The sequence below is a fragment of the Hakea prostrata genome, chromosome 4 (assembly GCF_041222555.1).
Source record: "Hakea prostrata isolate BN-2017 chromosome 4, UWA_Hpros_2, whole genome shotgun sequence".
NCBI classification, from domain to species: domain Eukaryota; kingdom Viridiplantae; phylum Streptophyta; class Magnoliopsida; order Proteales; family Proteaceae; genus Hakea; species Hakea prostrata.
The window spans coordinates 6,582,002-6,603,372 of NC_142603.1; the positions used below are offsets into that span (position 1 = coordinate 6,582,002).

The window sequence follows — 21,371 nt, forward strand, 5'->3', positions numbered from 1 at the left end:
TCACAGGCCTGCCCTGGCTTAGGCAAGTCCCAATGAAAGATTGCACACTAGCTTCATCTTTCTGGTTTGCAATTTTCAGCTAGCCAGTTGTATGTAAAGTTGGATAAGTTTGTGTTTCTTAATCACATTATGCTAAAGAAATGAAATAATTGACGAACATTTAAAACTATAATTTACATAAATACGTCTATGAATAAAAGAGTTTGCAATTGCTTTTCTGAAATTCCGAGGTCTCATCTAACACCAGCCATAATTATGGACTTTATAGATATTTTTCATTTGAAAGGAGAACGTTGAAACGTCAATTGGAAGATAAAATGTAAACTGAAAGACATTCGGGGAGAGAGTGAGAAAGAGTTAACTATTGGATAGAGACATGTGAATGGAGATAAACTGTTCAGAGACTCTAGAATATAGCTACAAGGAAATATCAGAGACTATTTAGGATTCAGAAAAACAGTTTGATTTTCAGTAGCTTCTCTTTCTTTCTTTCTTTTTTTCTTTTGGTAAGTTAGATTTAGAGTTTTTTTTGGGTAAACAGATAGATTTTGAGTAGTTAAGTGTCACTTTTCTGGAGTAGAAATTGAGGGGAATCTGAGGATGAGAACTTGACAAGATGAAAATCTGTAGAAAAATGATCTCTGAATAGAAAATGGTTTTGCATAGGTCAGCTACTGTGAGCTGCCAATCTTGAATTTCAGGTCAATTGTTTGGCATCTGTCAATGCTCTTCATTGATGATGAGTGGTCCCTGGATCCAGCAGAGTATAAAATTGAGCTGAAAATTACTACTATGGTATGTCAGTATTTTTTTTTCTTAATTAAATTATCATTAGCAGGAAAATCTCGAGACATTATATTCAGACATCTCCGAATGCCTAGATCTGCATTTTTTTAGGTAATTACGTTGGCGTAGTAGACACTTGTCGCGACATTGCGCAAATCACACTGAAGTTCTCACATTGGATAAGTGAACAATCCTCTTTCCGCAGCTTTTTGTCATTATTTTTTATTAAATTTTAGTTTCTCGATATGTGTTCTGAATTTGTTGATGTGCAGAATTCGCAGAACTTAAGAAAATTGTAAATATATTCAGAGGCTTTTAATGGCTGAGAGTTCAAATTTCGATCCTGAGCTGGCTATCTCTCACAAATTCCCTGAGGTTAGCATTCATGTCTCGAATTGCTCATCCGTATGGTTTACTTTGTCGATCTGGCTAATATTGTTCCGATTCGAAGCTTTTCACGGAGAATAAAACGAACAAAGGATAAACAATCAATTCTTTCTGTGGATTGAAGCATAGGAGTTTCCATTCGAAGCCTTTACGGATAAATAAAAGAAAAAATTGATAAACAAGAAATTTTTTCTGCAAATTGGTGAGTATAGAATTTGGCGTCATTTGACGGCTCTAAGTTCAACATCGTAGAAGAACGCAACCCCGGTGGATTATGTTTTGTATCTCCTGTGAACCCTTATAGTCGGGTCTTATGTTTAGCAGTTCAGGCATACATAACTTGAAGTTCTGTCAGATCCTCCAACCTTGTAATATGAAATTTCACCAAAGATAATCAACCAAGTAACTGATTGTTTTCTTTCAAAAAATTTGGTGCTAGGATTCCTTGTAATGGCGAGAGGAATTTCTTGGCAACCGACGATTTATTTCCATGAAATTATTTTTTGAAGAAATTTAGGTTAAAGTTCATTGAAAGGTAAATTTTGGTTTTCGCATAAATTTCATATCCTCTGCTAGAGAGCATAGAAGTAAACCACAAGAAATATTATCATTATCGAAACATAAGCTTCGCATAGCTTTTTGACATTATCATAAAGAAACTACTTGTTCATGATCTAAAGATTACCATTACTGTTCTTGCCAGTGGTTTCTTTGCATTTAGAGTTGATTGGGATATGGTCCTCCTTGTTAGATTGAATAATTCCAATGGATTTAATTTGTTTTTATTTTCTCCAATTCCTAATTATGATTAGTGTTTTTCTTCTTCTTCTCTCTCTCTCTTTTTTTCCCCCGGTTACATGGTTGGATGGATATTGACGCACTGCAGACAACATTTACCTATAATGAAAGGTAGAACCTTCAAGAAGCTCATCTGATACGTATCTTATTCTTGGGATTATTGTCTTGCGATGAGCTTTATGCATCCTTCACTAGTTTATATTCCTTTGGTATCTAATTATGGGCCTATTATGTGTTAATGAGTTGTCCTTTATGTACAGAGATGTAGCACTCTATGCTCTTGGTATTGGTGCATGTGTAGGGGATGCCTTGGATGAGAAAGAGCTGAAATATGTCCACCATATGGATGGGCAGTCATTCATCCAGGTCTTGTGAATATTATATAATTGTTTTCCATGCTTTGCATATATTTGCCTTACACACACAAACGATGTCAACAACAAACAACTAAGCCTTATCCCAGCTACATGTGGTCAGCTGCATGGCTCTTTACCCTCCAATGAATTCTATTTGAAGTCATACTTGATATAAGCACTGTGTTATGCATGTCTTTCCTTACCGCTTCTTCTATAGTCATCTTAAATCTGCCCCTAGCTCTTTTAGCTCCTTTAGTCTGAATGGAATCATTCCTTTGCATTAGAACATTCAAAGACCTCCATTGAACGTGGCCACATCAATTAAAAAAGACTTTCTCGTAGTTTATCGTGTTTTAGAGCTACTCTGGTACCAGCTTTAATACGACAATTCATTGCTCGACCCTTTCTAGTTTTGCTACAGATTCATCTCAACATCCTCCTGTTAGCTACACTAAATTTTAGCTATATGATAATTTTTTTTTTGGATGATTATTTAGCTATATGATAATTATTGTTCCACGCTATGCATCATGCATCATAGGCAGTCATATGACTGTTCCATAAAATTTCCTTCTTACGTTTTACAGGAATACGTTAGTCACACAATACCAGGATGCACCTTTCAACATCATCCGTCCTATTTTAATTTCTCTGTTAAACTTCATCTTTTACATCACCTTTGTTATTTACATTTTCCCAATTGACTAAAATAATCATTTGGGGGGGGTCTCCTTGCATCATTCTCACCCCTCTTTCCACTCTGTGTAATTAAAGTTACGATTATTTACTCCTTTGTTCTCTTGGTGTGCTTTGGGGTTGATTTCATGTCTGTTGGCTTTATTTGTGCTTCGTCTTGTCGCCACTTCATCAGCAAAAAGCATATTCCAAAGATCCTCAAGAGTTCTCTAGTTGAATTGGCTATGATAAGTGTGAACAAGTTAGGGTGTAAAGCTAATCCTTGATGTAAACCAATTGTAATTTGGAATTCACTACCTTAATCCTGTACACCAATCACCTCATGATCATAAATGAAGCAAGATTTATTGATAAACTTTAAAAAACTGGCAAGAACTGGGTTAGTAGTACAAATCTAGTGGTGAAGCCTATTGCAAAATTATGTAATATGGGATGAAGTACCTATATCCTTATTCCAATGAATATCATGTGGTGTTTGGAACTGTCTGAGAATTTTTCTGTGGTAGAATTCTTTGACTTATCATCAGAACTCTAAGCACCCCCTTGGTGACCAGATAGGAACTCTAAGGGCTCTTGGATTGCTGTCCACAGCTTTTGTAGAGATTCTGGATAGTAGCAAATTCAGTTTTTCACTTGGTTAGATTGAACACGTTATTAGTTTGATTTTGGTTTGGTCCAATGTATGCCAAGGGAAATGGGTTGAAATCAAACCAACAGGCCATTTGGTACTGCAAGTGGGAAGCTTTGAAAAGAACCATAATTTTAGCATAATAATAAAAGATAGGCCTGGTTGGCATTGAATTTTCTTTGTGGCAATCAAGGACTGGGTTTGCAGATCAATCTTGGGAGGTCAGTGCCCAATAAAACAAAAAAATTGAAAGCAGAACAAAGAATCGTAAGACAAGGGAGGCACGTGGCTGGTAGGCCTTATCATTTATAGAGCATGGGTTGCACAAGATGCTTCTGCATAAACCCTATTCTTTTTATGTTTTGACATAATTGCTACTGGTTGCAGGTCCTGCCTACTTTTTCTGCTCTATTTACTCTTGGAGCTTTGCGGAACATCCTAGAGCTACCTGGGCTGCAGTAAGTCTTTACTACATTCAAGAAACAACAAGGATATACATTTCTGTTCTATTTACCATTTAATGATATTACATCGTCACCTATCAATTTCCTCCCCCCCCCCCCCCCCCAAATTCCTTGTTTTCTAACCTCACAGAAAATTTTATAGTATCAGTAACTTCATCTTATTTTATGAGGTAGAAACTTATGGTTTCTCCTACTACCAGATTTGATCCACGTCTTCTATTGCATGGTCAACAATACATAGAAATCTACAAGCCATTACCTACAAGTTGCTGTGTAAGACTCCTAACTCAATGATCAGAGTGGTAGTTGTAGGATGTGCTATTAACATTTATTTGGTTTTCTACTTGTGCGTTTAGAATCACTTCTTCAATCTTTGGGTTTGACATTGCTGAAGTATTTGATTAGATGGATTGGAAAGATTTAGGATAGTCTATCCTCTGTAATGATTCAATCTTGAACCAATTGGACTTTGGGAAGATTGTTTATGAGAGAAAATCTTGGTGGAAGTTATGCTTCTTAAGTACTGATTTTTATAGTTATATGACATTGTCATAATATAAAAAAGTATGGGAATATCCGCTGCAGTGTCTGGGGAGGGTCATAATTTATGCACTGCTTTCATAGAAAGGCTGTTTGCAGGCTTGAGCCCATGACCACTTTGGTCACAATGAAGCAAACTAAACTGTTGCACCAATCCCATCCTCAATGTCATAATATATCTTGGATAATAATTATCAACAAACAATGCAGACAAGTTAGCTGCAGCTGAAAGTTAATGCAATTTGTGGAAGGTAATCTGTCATTATTGATTACTGTTTAATTTATGCATGTCTACATTTAATTTTCCAGACAATACATTGGAAATTGTTCTTGAGATATTCGTTTGATGAATAGAGATGAAATCATTGTTGGGTAGGAGTTATATTTATAATTTTTTTGTTCAGGCTTAGAAGAAAAAAGGGTAGTTGGCTGTTTTTTCTGTATCAAGTTTGATGCTTAAATGTTAGCTTGGTTGTTAAGTTGGGAAATTTGATAGGAAAACACTTTTCTTTTTTCACTGTCTTAATGGTTTTTCTCATCATGTGTTTTATTAGCTGAAGTATAACAATGTGCCTTTATTTTGTTTGTTCAGATGCAAAATAAAGTTGCAGTTTCTGGATTGCATGATAAAGGTCTCTCTCTCTCTCTCTGTTTGTTTGTCTGTCTGTCTGTCTGTCTTTTTGGCTGTTTGTGTATTGGTGAAGAGTTAATATCAATTGATTTTTCCATTGTGCATTTCAGTAAGAATGCCTGAGTTGATGTAGAAAAAGCTAGGAATGAACCCAACAGGTCAATATTATTCAAAGATAAATGATAAGATTGAAATGGAATGGATCAAAAGGTATCTATTTGCTAGATATGCTTGTCAGGACTTAAAAACCTCAACAAATATGCTGGATTATGTATTAAAAGTGGTTTGGTGCTATACTTAGGTTGCTCCATTTGACCTCACAGTCATGTATTTGAGATGGGAAACAGCCTCTCTGCAAAGTAATGGAATGGATCAAAAGGTATCTATTTGCTAGATTTGCTTGTCAGAACTTAAAACCTCAACAAATATGCTGGATTATGTATTAAAATTAGTTTGGTGCTATACTTAGGTTGCTCCATTTTGACCTTACAGTCATGTATCTGAGATGGGAAACAGCCTCTCTGCAAAGTAGGGGTATGGCTACTGGCCACATTGCATTATGATCCTCCCCAGACCTGCCGTTGGAGCCTTGTGTAGGGGTGCACCTTTTTTTACATGTATATTTTAATGTATTTAAGTAGCAAATCTGAGTCTTGTGATAGATTGATCAATAGGGGTGACAAAACAGAAGCCTCAGCTTACATTGATCGCTAAAGATGGAGATACCTTCAGGTCACTAAAATAGAAGGTATACTTAGATTTATTGATGTAGCAATAGAGACCAAAACCAGCCAGCAGAATCTCTTCAAACTCGGATCAGGTGAAGGAGATGTGGAGGGAGCTCTGTGCTCTAAATTGCTGCCAAGTTTGATGGCTCATTGCAGACTTATGATCTTCACTAGTTGCAGAAGCTTAAGTGGATCACAAGAGCAGTAGCAGCCTTCTATTGGTTATCAAGTATCAACCAATCAAGGATGGGTATTGGTCTTCACAGAAGCAACAACCGCAGGTTTCACATTCACAGCAATGCTTTTAGTATAGGATCAATGGAAGAATGGGGAAAAATAGAGGGTAAAAAAGGACAAGGAGATTTGGTTCTCTCAGCCCTATGGGTTTTGCCTCTCACCTTTCACCTGAGAAAGCGCCTTCTCTTTTATATACCAGAATATAGCCCAGATAAATTAATCTGTAATGTAATGCTCTGTATCTTCAGGTGTTCACTCCTGAGTTAGATAAATCATTTCCAAACGAAGAAAGTTAAATGGGTTTCACTTTGCATGTTAAAAAGATGAACAGCACTTCTAGATCGTGCAGTGGAAGCCATATAATATACAAGCTGGTTTTAGGTTAGTTGTCACATGAGTAATGGTATGTTGTTTTCACTGAATATATCCTCCTTGTTTTTTAAATCTACTAATAATATTTCACTTCATTTATGTTCATTAAGGAGAAGTAGCATCTGGTTTCCTATGTAAAATTGTTGCATATGCCAGGGGCAGTGGATGGTAGATGATACATATATCAGATGTTCTTTTTTTTTCATGAATTTGTCAAGATGTATGGATTGGAGGGGGAAAACTAGCTCTGGCAATTTCAAATAGTCTGCGAGTGATAACATTTATAATCCTGTTTACTACAGCCAGAGAGAGCTTTTATGTGAGTGATCATTGCTGAAATTCCAGGAAAAGCAGCTATTGTGGAGATGGACACAGTAAGTTATGATAAAGAGTCTGGTGAACCACTTTGCATGAACCGGTGAGTACTATCTTCACATAGTTCTTTGATTTGGCAATTACTGAGTTTGATTTATTCTGAAACTAACATGCAGGATGACCATCTACTTGCGAGGTGCTGGTGGCTTCTCAAATCCATCAGCTCCATATTCATGCTTAAAGTATCCAGCCAATCAGATTTCACCTGTTAAAATTCCAAAGAGTCAACCTTTTGCGGTATATGAGGATCGTACCCAAGAATCTCAGGCATGAAACATCGATCTTAATGCATGCTTTGGAATGATTATTTTAAAATCTGGTTTCTGGTGCTCAATATATAATTATGTTTTTAAATATAAATGAGTATGAGGCAGTCAAAGTTGTCAAGAGTAATTTGATGTTGATCACATTTTGGCATTGATCTACCATATCAGCTGCAGAATATAATGACCGAAGCAATTGTGTTTTTCTTTTCAAATTTCTAATATTGATAGAACAAACTGTTCTTTCCTGTTTCGTGACTTAGCCATTGGTGGCCCAGCTTTGCTTGCATAATTGCATTATGATCTCGTAGACTTGGAACAACTTAAACTGTTGGTTCAGTTGATCAAGATAAGATCTTTTCAGTAAATAGATGCTTAATCTTTAACTGTCCCATTTACTACCATTATTGAGACTAAATATGGTAATCATACTATTCATATGGAACCTCCTTTTTTCCTTCTGAAATTCAAGGATTTTGTTTTCCATATTTAGTAAAATTTTGTATCCATAAATGGATAGTTTTGCAATTAGTTATACAATCATGTAATGTAAGGATTACTAACAGTTTAATTGACTTTTACTTTTTTTTCTTTTTCTTTTTCCCCTTTGAATTTACTTCTCTTCCTTTATTTCCCTTGCAACCACAGAAGGCTTCTGTGACCACTTGATCTTGTTCAAATAATTAACAGTTCCAAATCCTTCCTTCCTATAAGTATAATATGGTAAAGCAGACTACTAACTTGTGACTTGTCATTGTGTATCATTATGATATTCCATGTAGGTGCTCTTAAAAAACCCCTTTCTGGTTTCAGTCTATGGTTTGTACTCACGTTGCATACCTTCAACTCCTCAGTCCTCCCTGATGCAGAAGTCTTATAGGTGTACATGCAATATTCTCCTGCATTCTGAAACCTGTTATAAATTTTGACCCCAGACTATTGGTAAATGAAACCTAATTCGAGTGGACACTATTGAGATTATTATTGTACTTAAAGTCAGGCACCATAGTTTTGTTGGAATCTTAGGTTTCCACTGAACCTGACAGTAGATTCATTTGTTTTGTAAACCTGCTTCCTACACTTTTTGCTCAAGGGTCACCCTAAAATTTGTAGTTTTTCTACTCTTGGTTAATAAAAGGGAAACAATGTTTGTGCTTGTGATGAGCTCATGCCACAGTAAACTTGAGTTAGTATTTTGTAATTATCTTCAGATTCATAATGAACATGAATCATGAATGGTGTCCAATTTTTTATCAGGTATCTGAAGTGCACATTTTTGCCTTGTAATGATGACTCATGAGTTTGTATGTCAAGATGTAAATATTTGGTTGTTTTTTATTTTTGAACTCTAGATTTCTCGACGATATATTTTTCAGGGTTCAAAATGTCTCTTCCTCATGTAGGAGCTTTTCTTAATTGTCCAATGGTAAACATTGTAACCACTGTTGTCCTCATCTTTCGGAGAGAGGAACCCCCCCCCCCCCCCCCCCCCCCAAAAAAAAAAAAAAAAAAAAAGCTGAAGAAGAAGGAAACCCCCAAAAAAAGGAGCCAACACTAACACCCCAATGATATAGAATCCTATCTTATTCCCAATTTATTGCTATGGAGTTAAAAAAAAGGTGTGGAGTTCTGAAATATTTTGGATAGCTTTATGCAGGCACTGCTATACAGGCTCTCGGGTGACTATAATCCTTTGCATTCAGATCCTAGGATTGCAGAAATTGCTGGGTAAGTAAAACATTTTTTCTGGGTTATTCTTATATTGCTTGCCCTTTAAGATCATCCTTTTGTCATTCAAACCTGATGTTATTTATGTTTTATGTGCATGTTTTCTGTATCCTTTACTGTAATTCTGGCACATATTTCCTGTAGCAGTAGTGAACGAAAGAATGTGTAGTGAGCTGTAAGTACATTTCATGAAGTTCACAATGTTCGTGCTGCCCTGGTGATTTTTTTTTTTTTCATATTTTTTGTTAAGTAAGAGAATATTTAAATTAAATTTCCTCTTCCCTGGCTGGCGTTAGGCTTATGTGTTGATCTTCATCAATGGCAGAGATTACTTATTCATGTAGTAGTTTTTGTCCAGGGACCTTGTCTCTATTTTAGTGATAAGAAACGAAAGCAAATATCTGATTTTTCTGTAGTTATCTTGTTCATATACAGATCTTTTGAATTGAGTTTCAATCAAAAAATTAAATGAAAGTTTTTTTGCCACCTCCACTTTGAAAGATCCCTCTGTAGTCTAGTTTGCATTTACCCTTCTCTTTAAAGTTGTGAGACCTCCATGGTACTTTTACTGTAGATCCCTATAAATATGAGATTTGAGGAAAAGCATAGAAGGAAGTCTTAAGTATCTAGACTGGTTTCCATACTCTGCAGGTTTTCTCGTCCGATACTTCATGGATTGTGCACTCTTGGATTTGCTGTTAGGGCAGTTATTAAATGCATTTGTGATGGAGAACCAGCCAAAGTGAAAAGCATAATGGGCCGTTTTCTTTTACATGTCTACCCGGGTGAGACATTGATTACAGAAATGTGGCTTCAAGGAACAAGGTGGGAACCCTTTCTCTTATGCTAATTTTAAGAATGACTACCTACTAAGCATGAGGACCATATGGCTTTTTGGATCGTGAAAGGACTAATGTTGGAGCTGGATTCTGCAGGGTTTTATATCAGACAAAGGTAAAAGAGCGAAACCGGACGGCTCTGTCTGGGTATGTAGGTCTCCACCATGTTACTTCGTCAATGTGAGTTCTACTCATACATGACTTACACTCCTGAATCCAGACTACACATTTTGAGCCTTTCGTTTAATAAAAACCGAGGACACCAGCCGGTGAGTTGGTGTGCCGCACTGGCTCAAGTAGCCAGGCATGGCTACTTTGGGAATAAGAAATGCTGGTCCTTTGTGTGGAAATCATTAAACATGAGATGGGGTGTGACAAATAATTGTAGATAATGAGCTGATGATTATCCTTCCTATTCTGTTTTTGCAATTACAAATGCATGGGATTTGACTTATAGTTAAACAAGAAGTGTATGATAAATTGCAGTCACTGGTTTTCATCCATAGGGAAGAATTTGCAATCACCGTTTACAAGCTTTATGATAAATATTCAAAAGTTTTATCGTGCCACCGTGGGGCATAAGCATTGCACTAGATGGATGGTGGAAAATGCGCATTCTGCCAAATATGGAGACGATGGCAGTGCATGTTATTATGGCCAATCCATGAAACAATGGAGATTTACAGGTATTAATTGGACTAGATGGTAACAAGATAGACAAGTTGGGTTGGAGTCTTGGAGATTGCAGTAGAAATTCTGATGCAACCTTTCCCCTTCCAACGACCAGTTTCTATCAGGTAGAACCAAAGGTTTTAGTGTAGAAGATGGGTCAATAATATCGGTCTCTAATGAGGAAGTGGTAAGGAAAACTTAGTAGACTCATAGACTGTTTTAGACCTTGTTTTAGGTATATCATCTAATCCAATTGAATGGAGATCAAAGATTCATGTGGTTCAACTCTTCTTGATTTTATTCCCTTTTTGGATATGAGGTTTAATGGGGTCATTTCATGCACACTTTGATTAAGAATTTGGATCACCTCCCACTTTGAGGGGGAGAACAATGTGCTCAACAATGTGCTCTTTTGACGGTTTTGAATCACAAAATTGGACGTGAGATTCACCTATAAATATTCAAAAAATTTAAAGATAATTTTAGCGGATCTCGTATGGGGTTCACCCCCTACTATGTAGTTCAAAAATGTTAGGGAAGCATAGGAACTTATCCGGACTCTTTGGTTATATTTTTAGAATAGTTTTTATATATAATTTAAGCATATTGGGTGAGAGAGATGAATCATAATCTCTTCACTAGGGGCTTTTGGTATTTATTCCCACACACTTTTTGACTTTTTTTTGGGATGTGTTTGGTATCTGTTTTAAATTTTACTTTATTTAAGAAAAAATTCTCTAAAATTCACAAGACTTTTTGTATATTATGGATTATGGGGTAAGAATTCATTCAATTCATTTTTTGCACTAGTCACTCAAAATTCTAATGTAAATTGAAAGTATAATTTTTTTTTGGTAATCAATTGAAAGTATAATTAGTAAATATACATCTTGTTTCAGACGTTCAACTCTTGGCTGTCACTTTATGTTTTTTAAAAATTACTAGTTATCAACTTAAAAGAGGGGCGCCCTGTTCTTTTCTCAAGTTCTTCCTGTTCTTGTTTCTTTCTCATCAAGCATTTCTCCTTTGTATTCTGACGTCCCGTCTCATCCCATCCTAAGCTCAAGTTCTTGATTCAGAATGGGCTCCTTGTCTCCTCCGGAAGATCTTCCTTTATTGCAGTATCCTTCTGCACGAAGGGACGAATCGGTTGTGGATGACTATCACGGCGTCAAAATCTCCGATCCATATCGATGGTATTATACTTCGACCGGGAGAGAAATTTTCTTGTCTGATGGTGAAAATTAAGCTAAATTTGTTAACCATCTAGTTCGCGTTGTTTTCTTTTTCCTCTGGTCAGGCTGGAAGATCCAGACGCAGACGAAGTTAAGGATTTCGTCCAGAAGCAAGCGAGTTTGACCGAATCGCTCCTTCAGACGTGCGATACAAGGGAGAAGTTTCGCCAAAAGATTACCAAACTCTTCGATCACCCACGATTTGGAGCTCCATTCAAAAGAGGAAATAAGTACTTCTACTTTCATAATACAGGGCTTCAGGCGCAAAGCGTCTTATATGTACAGGTCGGCTGCTCTAAAATGGAGTGAGTTGGTTGGAGAAATACTTGTTTTTAGTGATTCAGCTCTCGTTTTCTTTTTCTATTTTTGGTTTCAGGATAGTTTGGATGGAAAAGCAGAGGTTTTGCTTGATCCAAATGGACTCAGTGAGGACGGAACTGTCGCTCTCAGTAGTTCCGCCGTTAGTGAGGATGCCAAGTATTTGGCCTATGGCCTTAGCTCAAGTGGCAGTGATTGGGTGACCATCAAAGTTATGCGGGTTGAAGATAAAACTGTCGAGCCTGATACTCTATCATGGGTGAGCATTTTATTTAGCAATTGGAATGTCAACTTAATACGGAAAATGCAAGTATTGAAGAAGAGCTTTTTTGTGTACACATTATCAGGTTAAGTTCTCCGCTATCGATTGGACTCATGACAACAAAGGTTTTTTTTACAGTCGCTATCCAGCTCCCAGGTACGTCTATTCATACTAAGTAGTTCAGATTGGTTTAGCATGGTTACAGTTTTTATTTACGTATTTTTATTAAATCAGAGTACTATCCTTCAAATAATAGGGAGGGAGAACAGATAGATGCTGGGACTGAGACCAATGCTAACCTTTATCATGAGGTCTATTATCATTTCGTGGGTGAAGACCAATCCAAGGATGTTTTATGCTGGAAGGATCCTGAAAACCCGAAATATCTATTAGAGGCTGAAGTCACGGATGATGGGAAGGTAAAATGTTATATAACCATATCCCTTCTGCCAAAAACATCAAAGTCACTCTTTCTAATTTGTGCCATATGTAAGCTTGCACACAAATGATTCATTATGTTCTTATCTTAATGGGTTGACGACCTCTTTCCCGGAGCAGTAGTAATTCTAATTGTGTTCTTTATCGGATAAAGTAACATCCAAAGTTGTGTAGTGACTCTGTAGAATATAAGTTAGATAATATTGCTGTTTCATCATCTTAAGATTTCATTACCGCGGCAGTTCTGTTTTGCCTTGCTATTGCTTGGGAAAAAAAGATACAGTCTGATTACAGAATATTTTCTTCTACAACAAGTTCAGCTAGCCAGTGATACAGATCAATCTGCAGATATTGAGCCCAGTGAGAGATTTAAGACTCGGATTTGTTGGAGAAGAAAAACCACTGATCCAGGAGATTATGCTGGATGAATCCAGCTTTAGTAAAATTGTCAGAAGTAATGGAAAGAATAACCTAGATCTGATGATCAAGTCTGAATATGTAATAACAGAAACCAAGAATGAAATCTTGATAATGTCATAGATTAAATCAGTAGAAAATTGAAACTAGATGTGACAAATGGTAGGGAGAAAACAAATAGAGCAACAATTTATAGTATATTTACCTATACTGTAGATTATCATTGTTAGGGTGCTAGGGTGTTCCAAAGCGTTCGAGCTCTAGCTCAAGCGCTGAAGCGCTTAACTGTCGCCTAAGTGTGCTTACGCAGTATATAAATCTCATTCAAATATTATTTATCTAATATATCAATTATATTTACTAATAATAGTCTGATAGGTAATAAATTGCAATATAGTGATATGTAAAATAGGTATATGATTCCTCTCACTCCCCCCCCCCCCCCCCCCCAAAAAAAAAACAAAAAAAGGGGTTTATGAATATGAAGATAAAAAGGGCTGTTAAAGACTTAAATCTCAGATTTACTTACAAAACATAATTATAAATGTATAGGGAAATCCGGCTGCTAAAAACTTAAACCACAGATTTACAACTCACAACATGATTACATATTAAACAGTATTATTAAGATAAAGGGAAAGAAGGCTGCTAAAGGCTTTAGTAAAAAAAAAATTGTGATAAAAATCTTGTTTGTTTTAATTGATTTGATCCATTTGGATCAGATTACTCAATTGAGTTTAAGCTTATAACAAATAAAAGACTCGATCCTATGTTTAACAGCGTTCAAAGTTCACATAAGTAATGAAAAGTTAGAAATAGAATTCATATAAACAAAAGAAAATAAATAAAAACAGATTGTATAACTTAAGAAATCTATATCCTAAAAAGATAAAAGGTGAAAGTTGTTGGTTTAAGGCGTACAAAGACATCGCTTAGGGCACCATAGGATGCCTTACTAACCAAAGTGGATGCATTTTGGTTTTAAAAAAAAAGGTAAGATTGCTTTGCCCTCAAAAAACCACTTTGTCGCCTAAGTGGTGCCAGTGCACTGTGTAGGTGAGGCTTTGACAATTATGCTTTAAAATAATCAGAATCAGAATCAGATCACTTCTCAGAATTGGGGCTCCTTAGGCCTCCATCGAACACGGTCATACCAACTCAAATGACATACTCACAAATTTTCATCATTCAGGACAATAAAACAAATTAATCTTCATTAACCTGATATTGTAGAAAATATATTGCTTATAAAGAAAAGCAACATTCTAGAGTAGCTCAACTAATGAAATAGGATATCTTCACATTTGTAACTGTGTTCCCTTAGGTGTAATTTCTATGTCTTATGTCCTATTGATGAGAGCAAGTTATGGGCCATAGATAATAATAGTTGGTTACTACTAAATGTGGTAGATTCCAAAATGAGAAATATGTTTAGTATAGTTGCATATAAAATAAATATTGTAACTTTTGACCCTTCTTCTTTTGCATAATTTCCTCAAACATGTGAGGTACATTACCAGGAACACAACTTCCTCACTAAAAAAAGGGGGGAGAGAGAAAAAAAAGTGTTTCTGGTACATTTTTATAATCATAGGGTGATCTTTACTTGAGGGTATAATAAATAACCAGTTGGTAAAATCATCAGATTTTCTTTATAGTACTTCAGAACATCAATGCTGTGTTGAGAAACTCTGCAATCGAAAGAATTCCCACCAAATAAAGCATGGAAAATTGAACAAACAACCAAGGAAGAAGTAGAAATAGCTCTCAGTTGCTGTGTTTCAGAAACCTCTATGCTATATCTAGATCTCAATTCTGGCCTAAAACTACTTTGAATCCCTACCTTCTCCCATTCCAACTGATTGAAGTTCATATCCCCTTGATAAATTGAACACGTGAATAATCAGATATCAATTTCCGCCAATTACCAAGGATGCAGCTCTGTTTACATTAGACCCTCTTTGCTCTGTACATCCCCAATCATTTTTCCCTTTCCAGGTTAAAAGTCAAGCTAAAGAGGCATGGCTTATACTCCAAGAAATAAACTGAGAAATTGAGAACACGACATTACCTCCCCCCCCCCCCCCAACCTTGTAAAACTTAAATGCAAATGAGACGAAGAAGTCAATTAGAGATAAAGATGGATAACATTAAAAGGTTATGAGTAAGGGAACCTTATCTTTTGTAATTTCCATTCAATATTGAACTAACAAGAACCTGAGAGTTAAAAGAGAAGGGATAAGAAGAGGGAATGACAGAAGGTGTTGAGAAAGTCAATTATGGTAGAATGGCTTATTGATCAATGTGATCTCAAGCCCCCTATTTATAAGTAAGTGGAAAGTACACTATTACATAATACCCTTACTTGGGTAACAAGAGAAATAGAAATTTATATGAATAAAAACTCTAATAGAGAAGTGGTCAGATGTTTAGGGAGGCCAAAGAGGAGTCGAATCTCCATTGCCTCAAGACATGATGCCACAGTGAAAAAATCAATATGGCCATCTCCTATAGGATACAAACTCCCAGATCACTCTCTTTTGCAATTAATTTTGCTATTGTACCTGCTGCTCTAGCTTATTGTTCTATTCACACTCTAGTGATGACAACCTCATTGCCTCAACCAGAATATCTTGTTCTTTTGGTGTCATACCACTAGGGTTGCAGTTGCCAAAATTGCAGGTATGGTCATCACAAGAAAAACATTCACTATACTACTGATATGGGTATTGTAATGAACTTTTATGGGAATATTCAATGGTATAAGCACCAGGGTCTATGGCAAGTAAATCTACTGTGGATATTAAAAGAGATGAAAATTTTCTGCTGATATTTTATCTTATTCACTTTGAGTCTCTGTCATTTGCTCAATATTTTTTTAGCTACACTAAGAAATCTATTGATGCTATTTTGGTCTTACAGGAAATCATTTTTTATACTCTTTCTATGGTAGATTTATTGGCTGATGTTTTGAATGAAATAATCAAAGCTAATTACTTAACATCAGTAACTGAAGCTGCCATTTGTTATCTCCTTACCTGTTAAATTTCCGTTGAATGCTTTTTCTTGCAAGAGATGTCACGAAGCTGGGTAATCTTCGTCTCATTGATTTAGTTCTAGATTGCAGAAATTATTTTATTCCTTATCTAGTTGATTTATTTTAATTTGCAGTATGTGCTGTTATCCCTTAGGGAGGGATGTGACCCAGTCAACAAACTTTACTATTGTGATTTGTCTTTGCTGGATAATGGGCTTGAAGGTTTTAGGCAGAGAAATGAAATGCTTCCTTTTACCAAGCTTGTTGACAATTTTGAAGCAAGTTATCAAGCTGTTGCAAATGATGATACTTTATTCACGTTTCGGACTAACAAAGAAGCTCCCAAATACAAGTTAGTCCGAGTGGATCTGAAAGAACCAACTGTTTGGACTGTTATCCTCCAAGAATCTGAGAAAGATGTGCTCGAAGCAGCTTATGCCGTTAATGGAAACCAAATCCTTGTCAGTTACCTGAGTGATGTCAAGTATGTTCTGCAAGTTAGGGACTTGGAAACAGGATCGTTGGTACATCATTTGCCAATTGATATTGGTACAGTTGATGGGATTACTGGTAGGCGAAAAGATAGTGAAGTGTTTATAGAATTCACTAGCTTCCTCACTCCTGGTATCATTTATCAGTGCAACTTAAAAACTGAGGTTCCAGAAATGAAGATATTCAAGGAAATAGTGGTACCTGGATTTGATCGTTCGGCGTTTCAGGTTAACCAGGTACCTTAATTTTGCTTTTGACATCTTAACAATTTGTTCTAGTTGACTTTTCCTCTTCTCCTCCCTTCTTTCTTTCTTTCTTTCTTTCTTTCTTCTTCTCTTTCTTCTTTTCTTTTCTTTTCTTCTTCTTCTTCTTCTTCTTCTTCTTCTTCTTGTTGTTGTTGTTGTTGTTGTTGTTGTTGTTGTTGTTGTTGTATTCCCAAAACTCAAGTTCATGTCGTGTTTTTGTTTTTGTTTTTCTTGCCTTTCTTTTTTTTTTGGGTGGGATGGGAGGGTAATATACCTAAATAAACCCTCAACGAAAAATAGTGACAATGGCTAAAATGAGAAAGTAACAATTTTAACCAAACCAGCCATAAGAATTATTTCAAACTGCAGTTGATTGATGCTGAGATTGGCCTGATCTTTAGCTCCAAATTGTAGCCAATTCTGATGGGTAGCGACTGAGCTGTGATTTGTGAAGGCAATCCAAAATAAGAAGGTTGTGCAATATCTTGCAAACCAATACAACACTTGGGCTTCAAGAGGATATAGGAAATGCACATTGAACGTCTTGCTGCAATTTTTGGTGCAAGTCTGATGGACAAACAGGGGAAATATTTGTTGGGCATGAAATTACAAGGTCAAGGCTATGCAATTTTCCCAGAGGATTGTCTGTATTTTGTTGATATTTTAGTTTTAACTCCAAGTTTCTTTGAGTTGTACCCCACATCTAGAATATTGCTCTGTGCTTTTTTTTTTTGGTTCCGAATCACTTGTATACTCTTATATATATATCTGACTTTGTTGTCAGGTTTTTGTGGCTAGCAAGGATGGTACCAAGATTCCAATGTTTATTGTATCAAAGAATGATATTCTTCTTGATCAATCAAATCCTTGTTTATTATATGGATATGGTGGATTTAACATAAACATTACACCATCATTCAGCGTCGGCCGTATTATTCTCTCTAGGCATTTAGGTGCCATCTTTTGCATTGCAAACATCCGTGGCGGTGGCGAGTATGGAGAAGAATGGCACAAAGCTGGCTCACTCGGAAAAAAACAGAATTGTTTTGATGACTTTATTTCTGCTGCAGAATATCTCATTTCTGCAGGTTACACCCAACCCAAAAAGCTATGTATTGAAGGTGGAAGCAATGGTGGGCTTCTTGTTGCAGCTTGCATAAATCAGGTATCGCCGTTGTTGTCTAACTCAATTGTGTCCATGCTATGCTCTCTTTAGGATACATTATTGAGAAGTTTACCCTGAAATTGCAAATGTTTTGGTGGCAGCGCCCAGATCTTTTTGGCTGTGCTGTGGCTCATGTAGGTGTCATGGATATGCTGCGTTTTCACAAGTTCACCATAGGCAAGTATATATGCCTTTCTTAGTTTTTCTATAACCCCAACTCTGTGTGGTGATTTACCTCTGTTTTGTTTAGGCCATGCTTGGACTTCTGATTATGGTTGCTCAGAGAAGGAAGAAGAGTTCCATTGGCTGATTAAGTAAGGAACTTTCTTCTATGATTGTGTTTAATATTATCCCAATGTTCTGTGAGTTGATAATATTTCTATCTTCATTGCTTGGATTTAATACAAGTAAATCAAGTTTGTTATATATGGGACTATGTTCTTTGTGTGGGAGCATACCTTAAACTCCTGGACCCCTTCTTCTAATCTCACCTCCCCTCCCTTGAGGTGAAACTTGTAAAACAAGTTAGATGGACCATGTGGTCTCCAAAATGCACATATCATTTGATTCAGGTAGATGTGCAATTCAATAAATTTTGCCTTCCATGGTTATAGTCAGTGTGAAAATAAAATGAGTGATGGCCAGCGCCTTATTATTTATGAATTTTGTGATACAGATGCATTTTGTTTTTCTAAAATTGTGCCGTATTTTGGGTTATTTTTATGATAGATTCATCTTAAGAAGTCGTTAATGTATTGGGAAAAAAGTTTCCCATGTCATCTGAGGTGAGAGTGCCAATATAGACCCAACAGCTTATTATCTTAGAGCATGTGGAGGGATCCCCACTCTAGTGTCATAGGGATATTTCTCCATAAATTTATATAGGATAGTATTTTTAGTTTTTAAAATTTATCCATGTCAAACTGTATTTCTCATCCTTGAATTTCCAACCAATGAGTATGGTAGACCTTTTCAAAGCTATAGTAAGAATAACTTGAAAAAACTTTTCGGTTTCAATTCTTGTAGCTCTAAATTTTTAGTCTATGTGTTTGATACTTGTCTAGGTAAGGTGGTTTTTATCAATTTGAACATACTCATCGGGACTTATCAACTTGGAACATGCCAAGTAGTAGTTAGCTACAGGATGCCTTTGCTACTTAGTGGAATAGGGTTAGCAATTAGCATCCTTCATCTTTTGTGTTAAAGAGACTAAGAATACTCTCAATGCACAGTTAAGCAGAATCACGTGATTTTGAAATTCAGTACTGTATAAGCGGAAAAAGTCCTTTACATGGCCTTGGAAGGCAAGCATACTTTAATGGTCTGTGCATTTAGGCCACTTGAAGGGCTGGCATCTGCAAACTGACAGGTGGAGAGAGTGTTACCCAATTTATGGCCCAATGAAGATGTCCCTTTGATTTTCCGTTTGCCCAAGCTTTATATCATCATATGGTCATTTGGCTGGCACCATGTTACTAGTGGTCACATGGAAAATATATGCAAAACATCTGAAAAGAATGTGCTGGATAATTATGATTATGTGAGAATGCTTCCCTTTTGGCACCGCAAATTGTGCCCCACTTAAATTACTCTGTTACAAAAGTCTTTTGGGAGTAAGTTCTAGAAGAAGTATTTATCTACTCGATGTTATTGGAAGGTAAATTTTTTATTAGTCCTTGTATATTTTTCTGTAATCGGTGTTAAACATGGTATGGATTTATCTAGTAACTCCAGAATTCCTTGTGTGGACTTCGAACAAAATATTTTAGGTCCTCTGTGCTTTTTGCACGGGTACTGTTCTTATATATCTCCTAATTAATTTCTTATGTTTCTCCGATGTATGTAATGGCGTTCTTGTATTGAAATCTTTGTGGTGAAAATTACTGAGACCTTAGGGTATTAGCAATCTAGTTTGGTTATTTCTCTTTCAGATACTCGCCACTTCACAATGTTAGAAGACCATGGGAACAGACGCATGATAAGACTTGTCAGTATCCATCGACGATGTTGTTGACAGCTGACCATGATGACCGTGTTGTGCCATTACACTCATTGAAGTTATTGGCAGTAAGTTCTCAAGTATCTTGATAGGGCACTTTGTTGTTCCTTTGTTACTCCTGTACCTATTTTTAGTCATGCATGGTTTTGAGTCGCATAATAGATTTGATGTCTTTACGTTTCATCGTCTTGCCCTGTTTTTTTTTCCCTCAGACCATGCAATATGTCCTCTGCACGAGCTTGGAGAACAGTCCTCAGACGAACCCAATTGTTGGTCGCATTGACTGCAAAGCTGGCCATGGGGCTGGACGGCCTACACAAAAATTGGTAACAGTTTGCATCTTATTCTGAATCTGATAGCAGTTCATTGAACAAAATTGATATGTCTTGATTGGATATAATTTGAATATTGGTATTTGCTCTTACATGCAGATTGACGAGGCTGCCGACCGCTACAGTTTCATGGCTAAAATGTTGGCTGCCTCCTGGATCGACTGAGTAAGCATCTACTTTAGGATTGGAACCCATTGGTTCTTGCTTTCTCCAAAGTATTTGTTCATGATCAATGAGTTAAAATGCTTCTTTAGATCTTGGGTGCATGATCAATGATTAAATGGTCCTTCAGATCTTCAGGGTTGATGTCCTCTCTAATCTTCACACACGTGAATGCATGACACATCCAGATGGAATCCATAGTATAGAACCTCAGATGATTTCATTTGAATCTCACTATCATCTTCTCCATTGGTTAGTGCAGACGTAAATTTTTTTTTTTTCTGGGATTGTCTTTCATGCAAAGGTTATTATTGTCATTACAATTCCCTTGTCCATATTGTCCTCCCTTTGTGCCCTCTACATCACAGTGTAGGGGTGTATAGTGGTAATATCATATTTGTATTCTATTATATTTGGACAGATTCGGATAATATGTTATTAGTTTAGGACAAATTTAGTCAGATTCAGATGGTATTTAGATAGTTTTATTTTTATTTTTAATAGATTCTTCTAAATGAGAATGAATACAAGATTGGATATTGGTTTTCAATTTCTTGGTGACATCTTTACCATTTTATTTGTGGATTAGGTTTGAAATTCAAGAATTTAGTAACTTTTTTTTTCCACTCATTTTAGTCATTAATTTTCTTTTCTTAATTTTCTTCTATTGATTTTTCATCCTATTTATTTTAGGGAAGGTGGTGGCTGAACGGCTGTGTAAATTGCTTGGCTGAACGGTTTTAGAAATCCTACCATTAAATTTAGTGGG

General features: G+C 36.3%; 2 protein-coding genes across 3 annotated transcripts; both read left to right on the top strand.

Moving 5' to 3' along the window:
- The first annotated feature begins 411 nt into the window (after positions 1–411).
- LOC149017436 (enoyl-CoA hydratase 2, peroxisomal-like) lies at positions 412–10,812 on the top strand. Its single transcript, XM_089151780.1, has 12 exons — positions 412–795; positions 882–1,161; positions 2,060–2,082; positions 2,232–2,337; positions 4,039–4,109; positions 4,316–4,388; positions 5,248–5,287; positions 6,969–7,041; positions 7,115–7,265; positions 8,919–8,989; positions 9,641–9,814; positions 9,925–10,812. Exons 2-12 carry the CDS (start codon positions 1,105–1,107, stop codon positions 10,010–10,012), a joined length of 927 nt encoding a protein of 308 aa, XP_089007906.1. The 5' UTR covers positions 412–795; positions 882–1,104; the 3' UTR covers positions 10,013–10,812.
- On the top strand, positions 9,932–21,228 carry LOC149017437 (uncharacterized). Of its 2 annotated transcripts, none has more exons than XM_089151775.1 (13): positions 9,932–10,008; positions 11,562–11,696; positions 11,801–12,020; positions 12,112–12,312; positions 12,401–12,471; positions 12,572–12,734; positions 16,342–16,935; positions 17,729–18,109; positions 18,211–18,286; positions 18,360–18,423; positions 20,041–20,176; positions 20,321–20,434; positions 20,540–21,226. In XM_089151775.1, the coding sequence occupies exons 2-13, from the start codon at positions 11,581–11,583 to the stop codon at positions 20,603–20,605; spliced, it is 2,202 nt and encodes a 733-aa protein (XP_089007901.1). In that variant the 5' UTR covers positions 9,932–10,008; positions 11,562–11,580; the 3' UTR covers positions 20,606–21,226. The 2 variants fall into 2 exon arrangements, with proteins under 2 accessions (XP_089007901.1, XP_089007902.1); XM_089151776.1 differs by lacking the exon at positions 9,932–10,008 and having other exon boundaries at positions 11,305–11,696; positions 20,540–20,605; positions 20,733–21,228.
- The last annotated feature ends 143 nt before the right edge of the window (positions 21,229–21,371 follow it).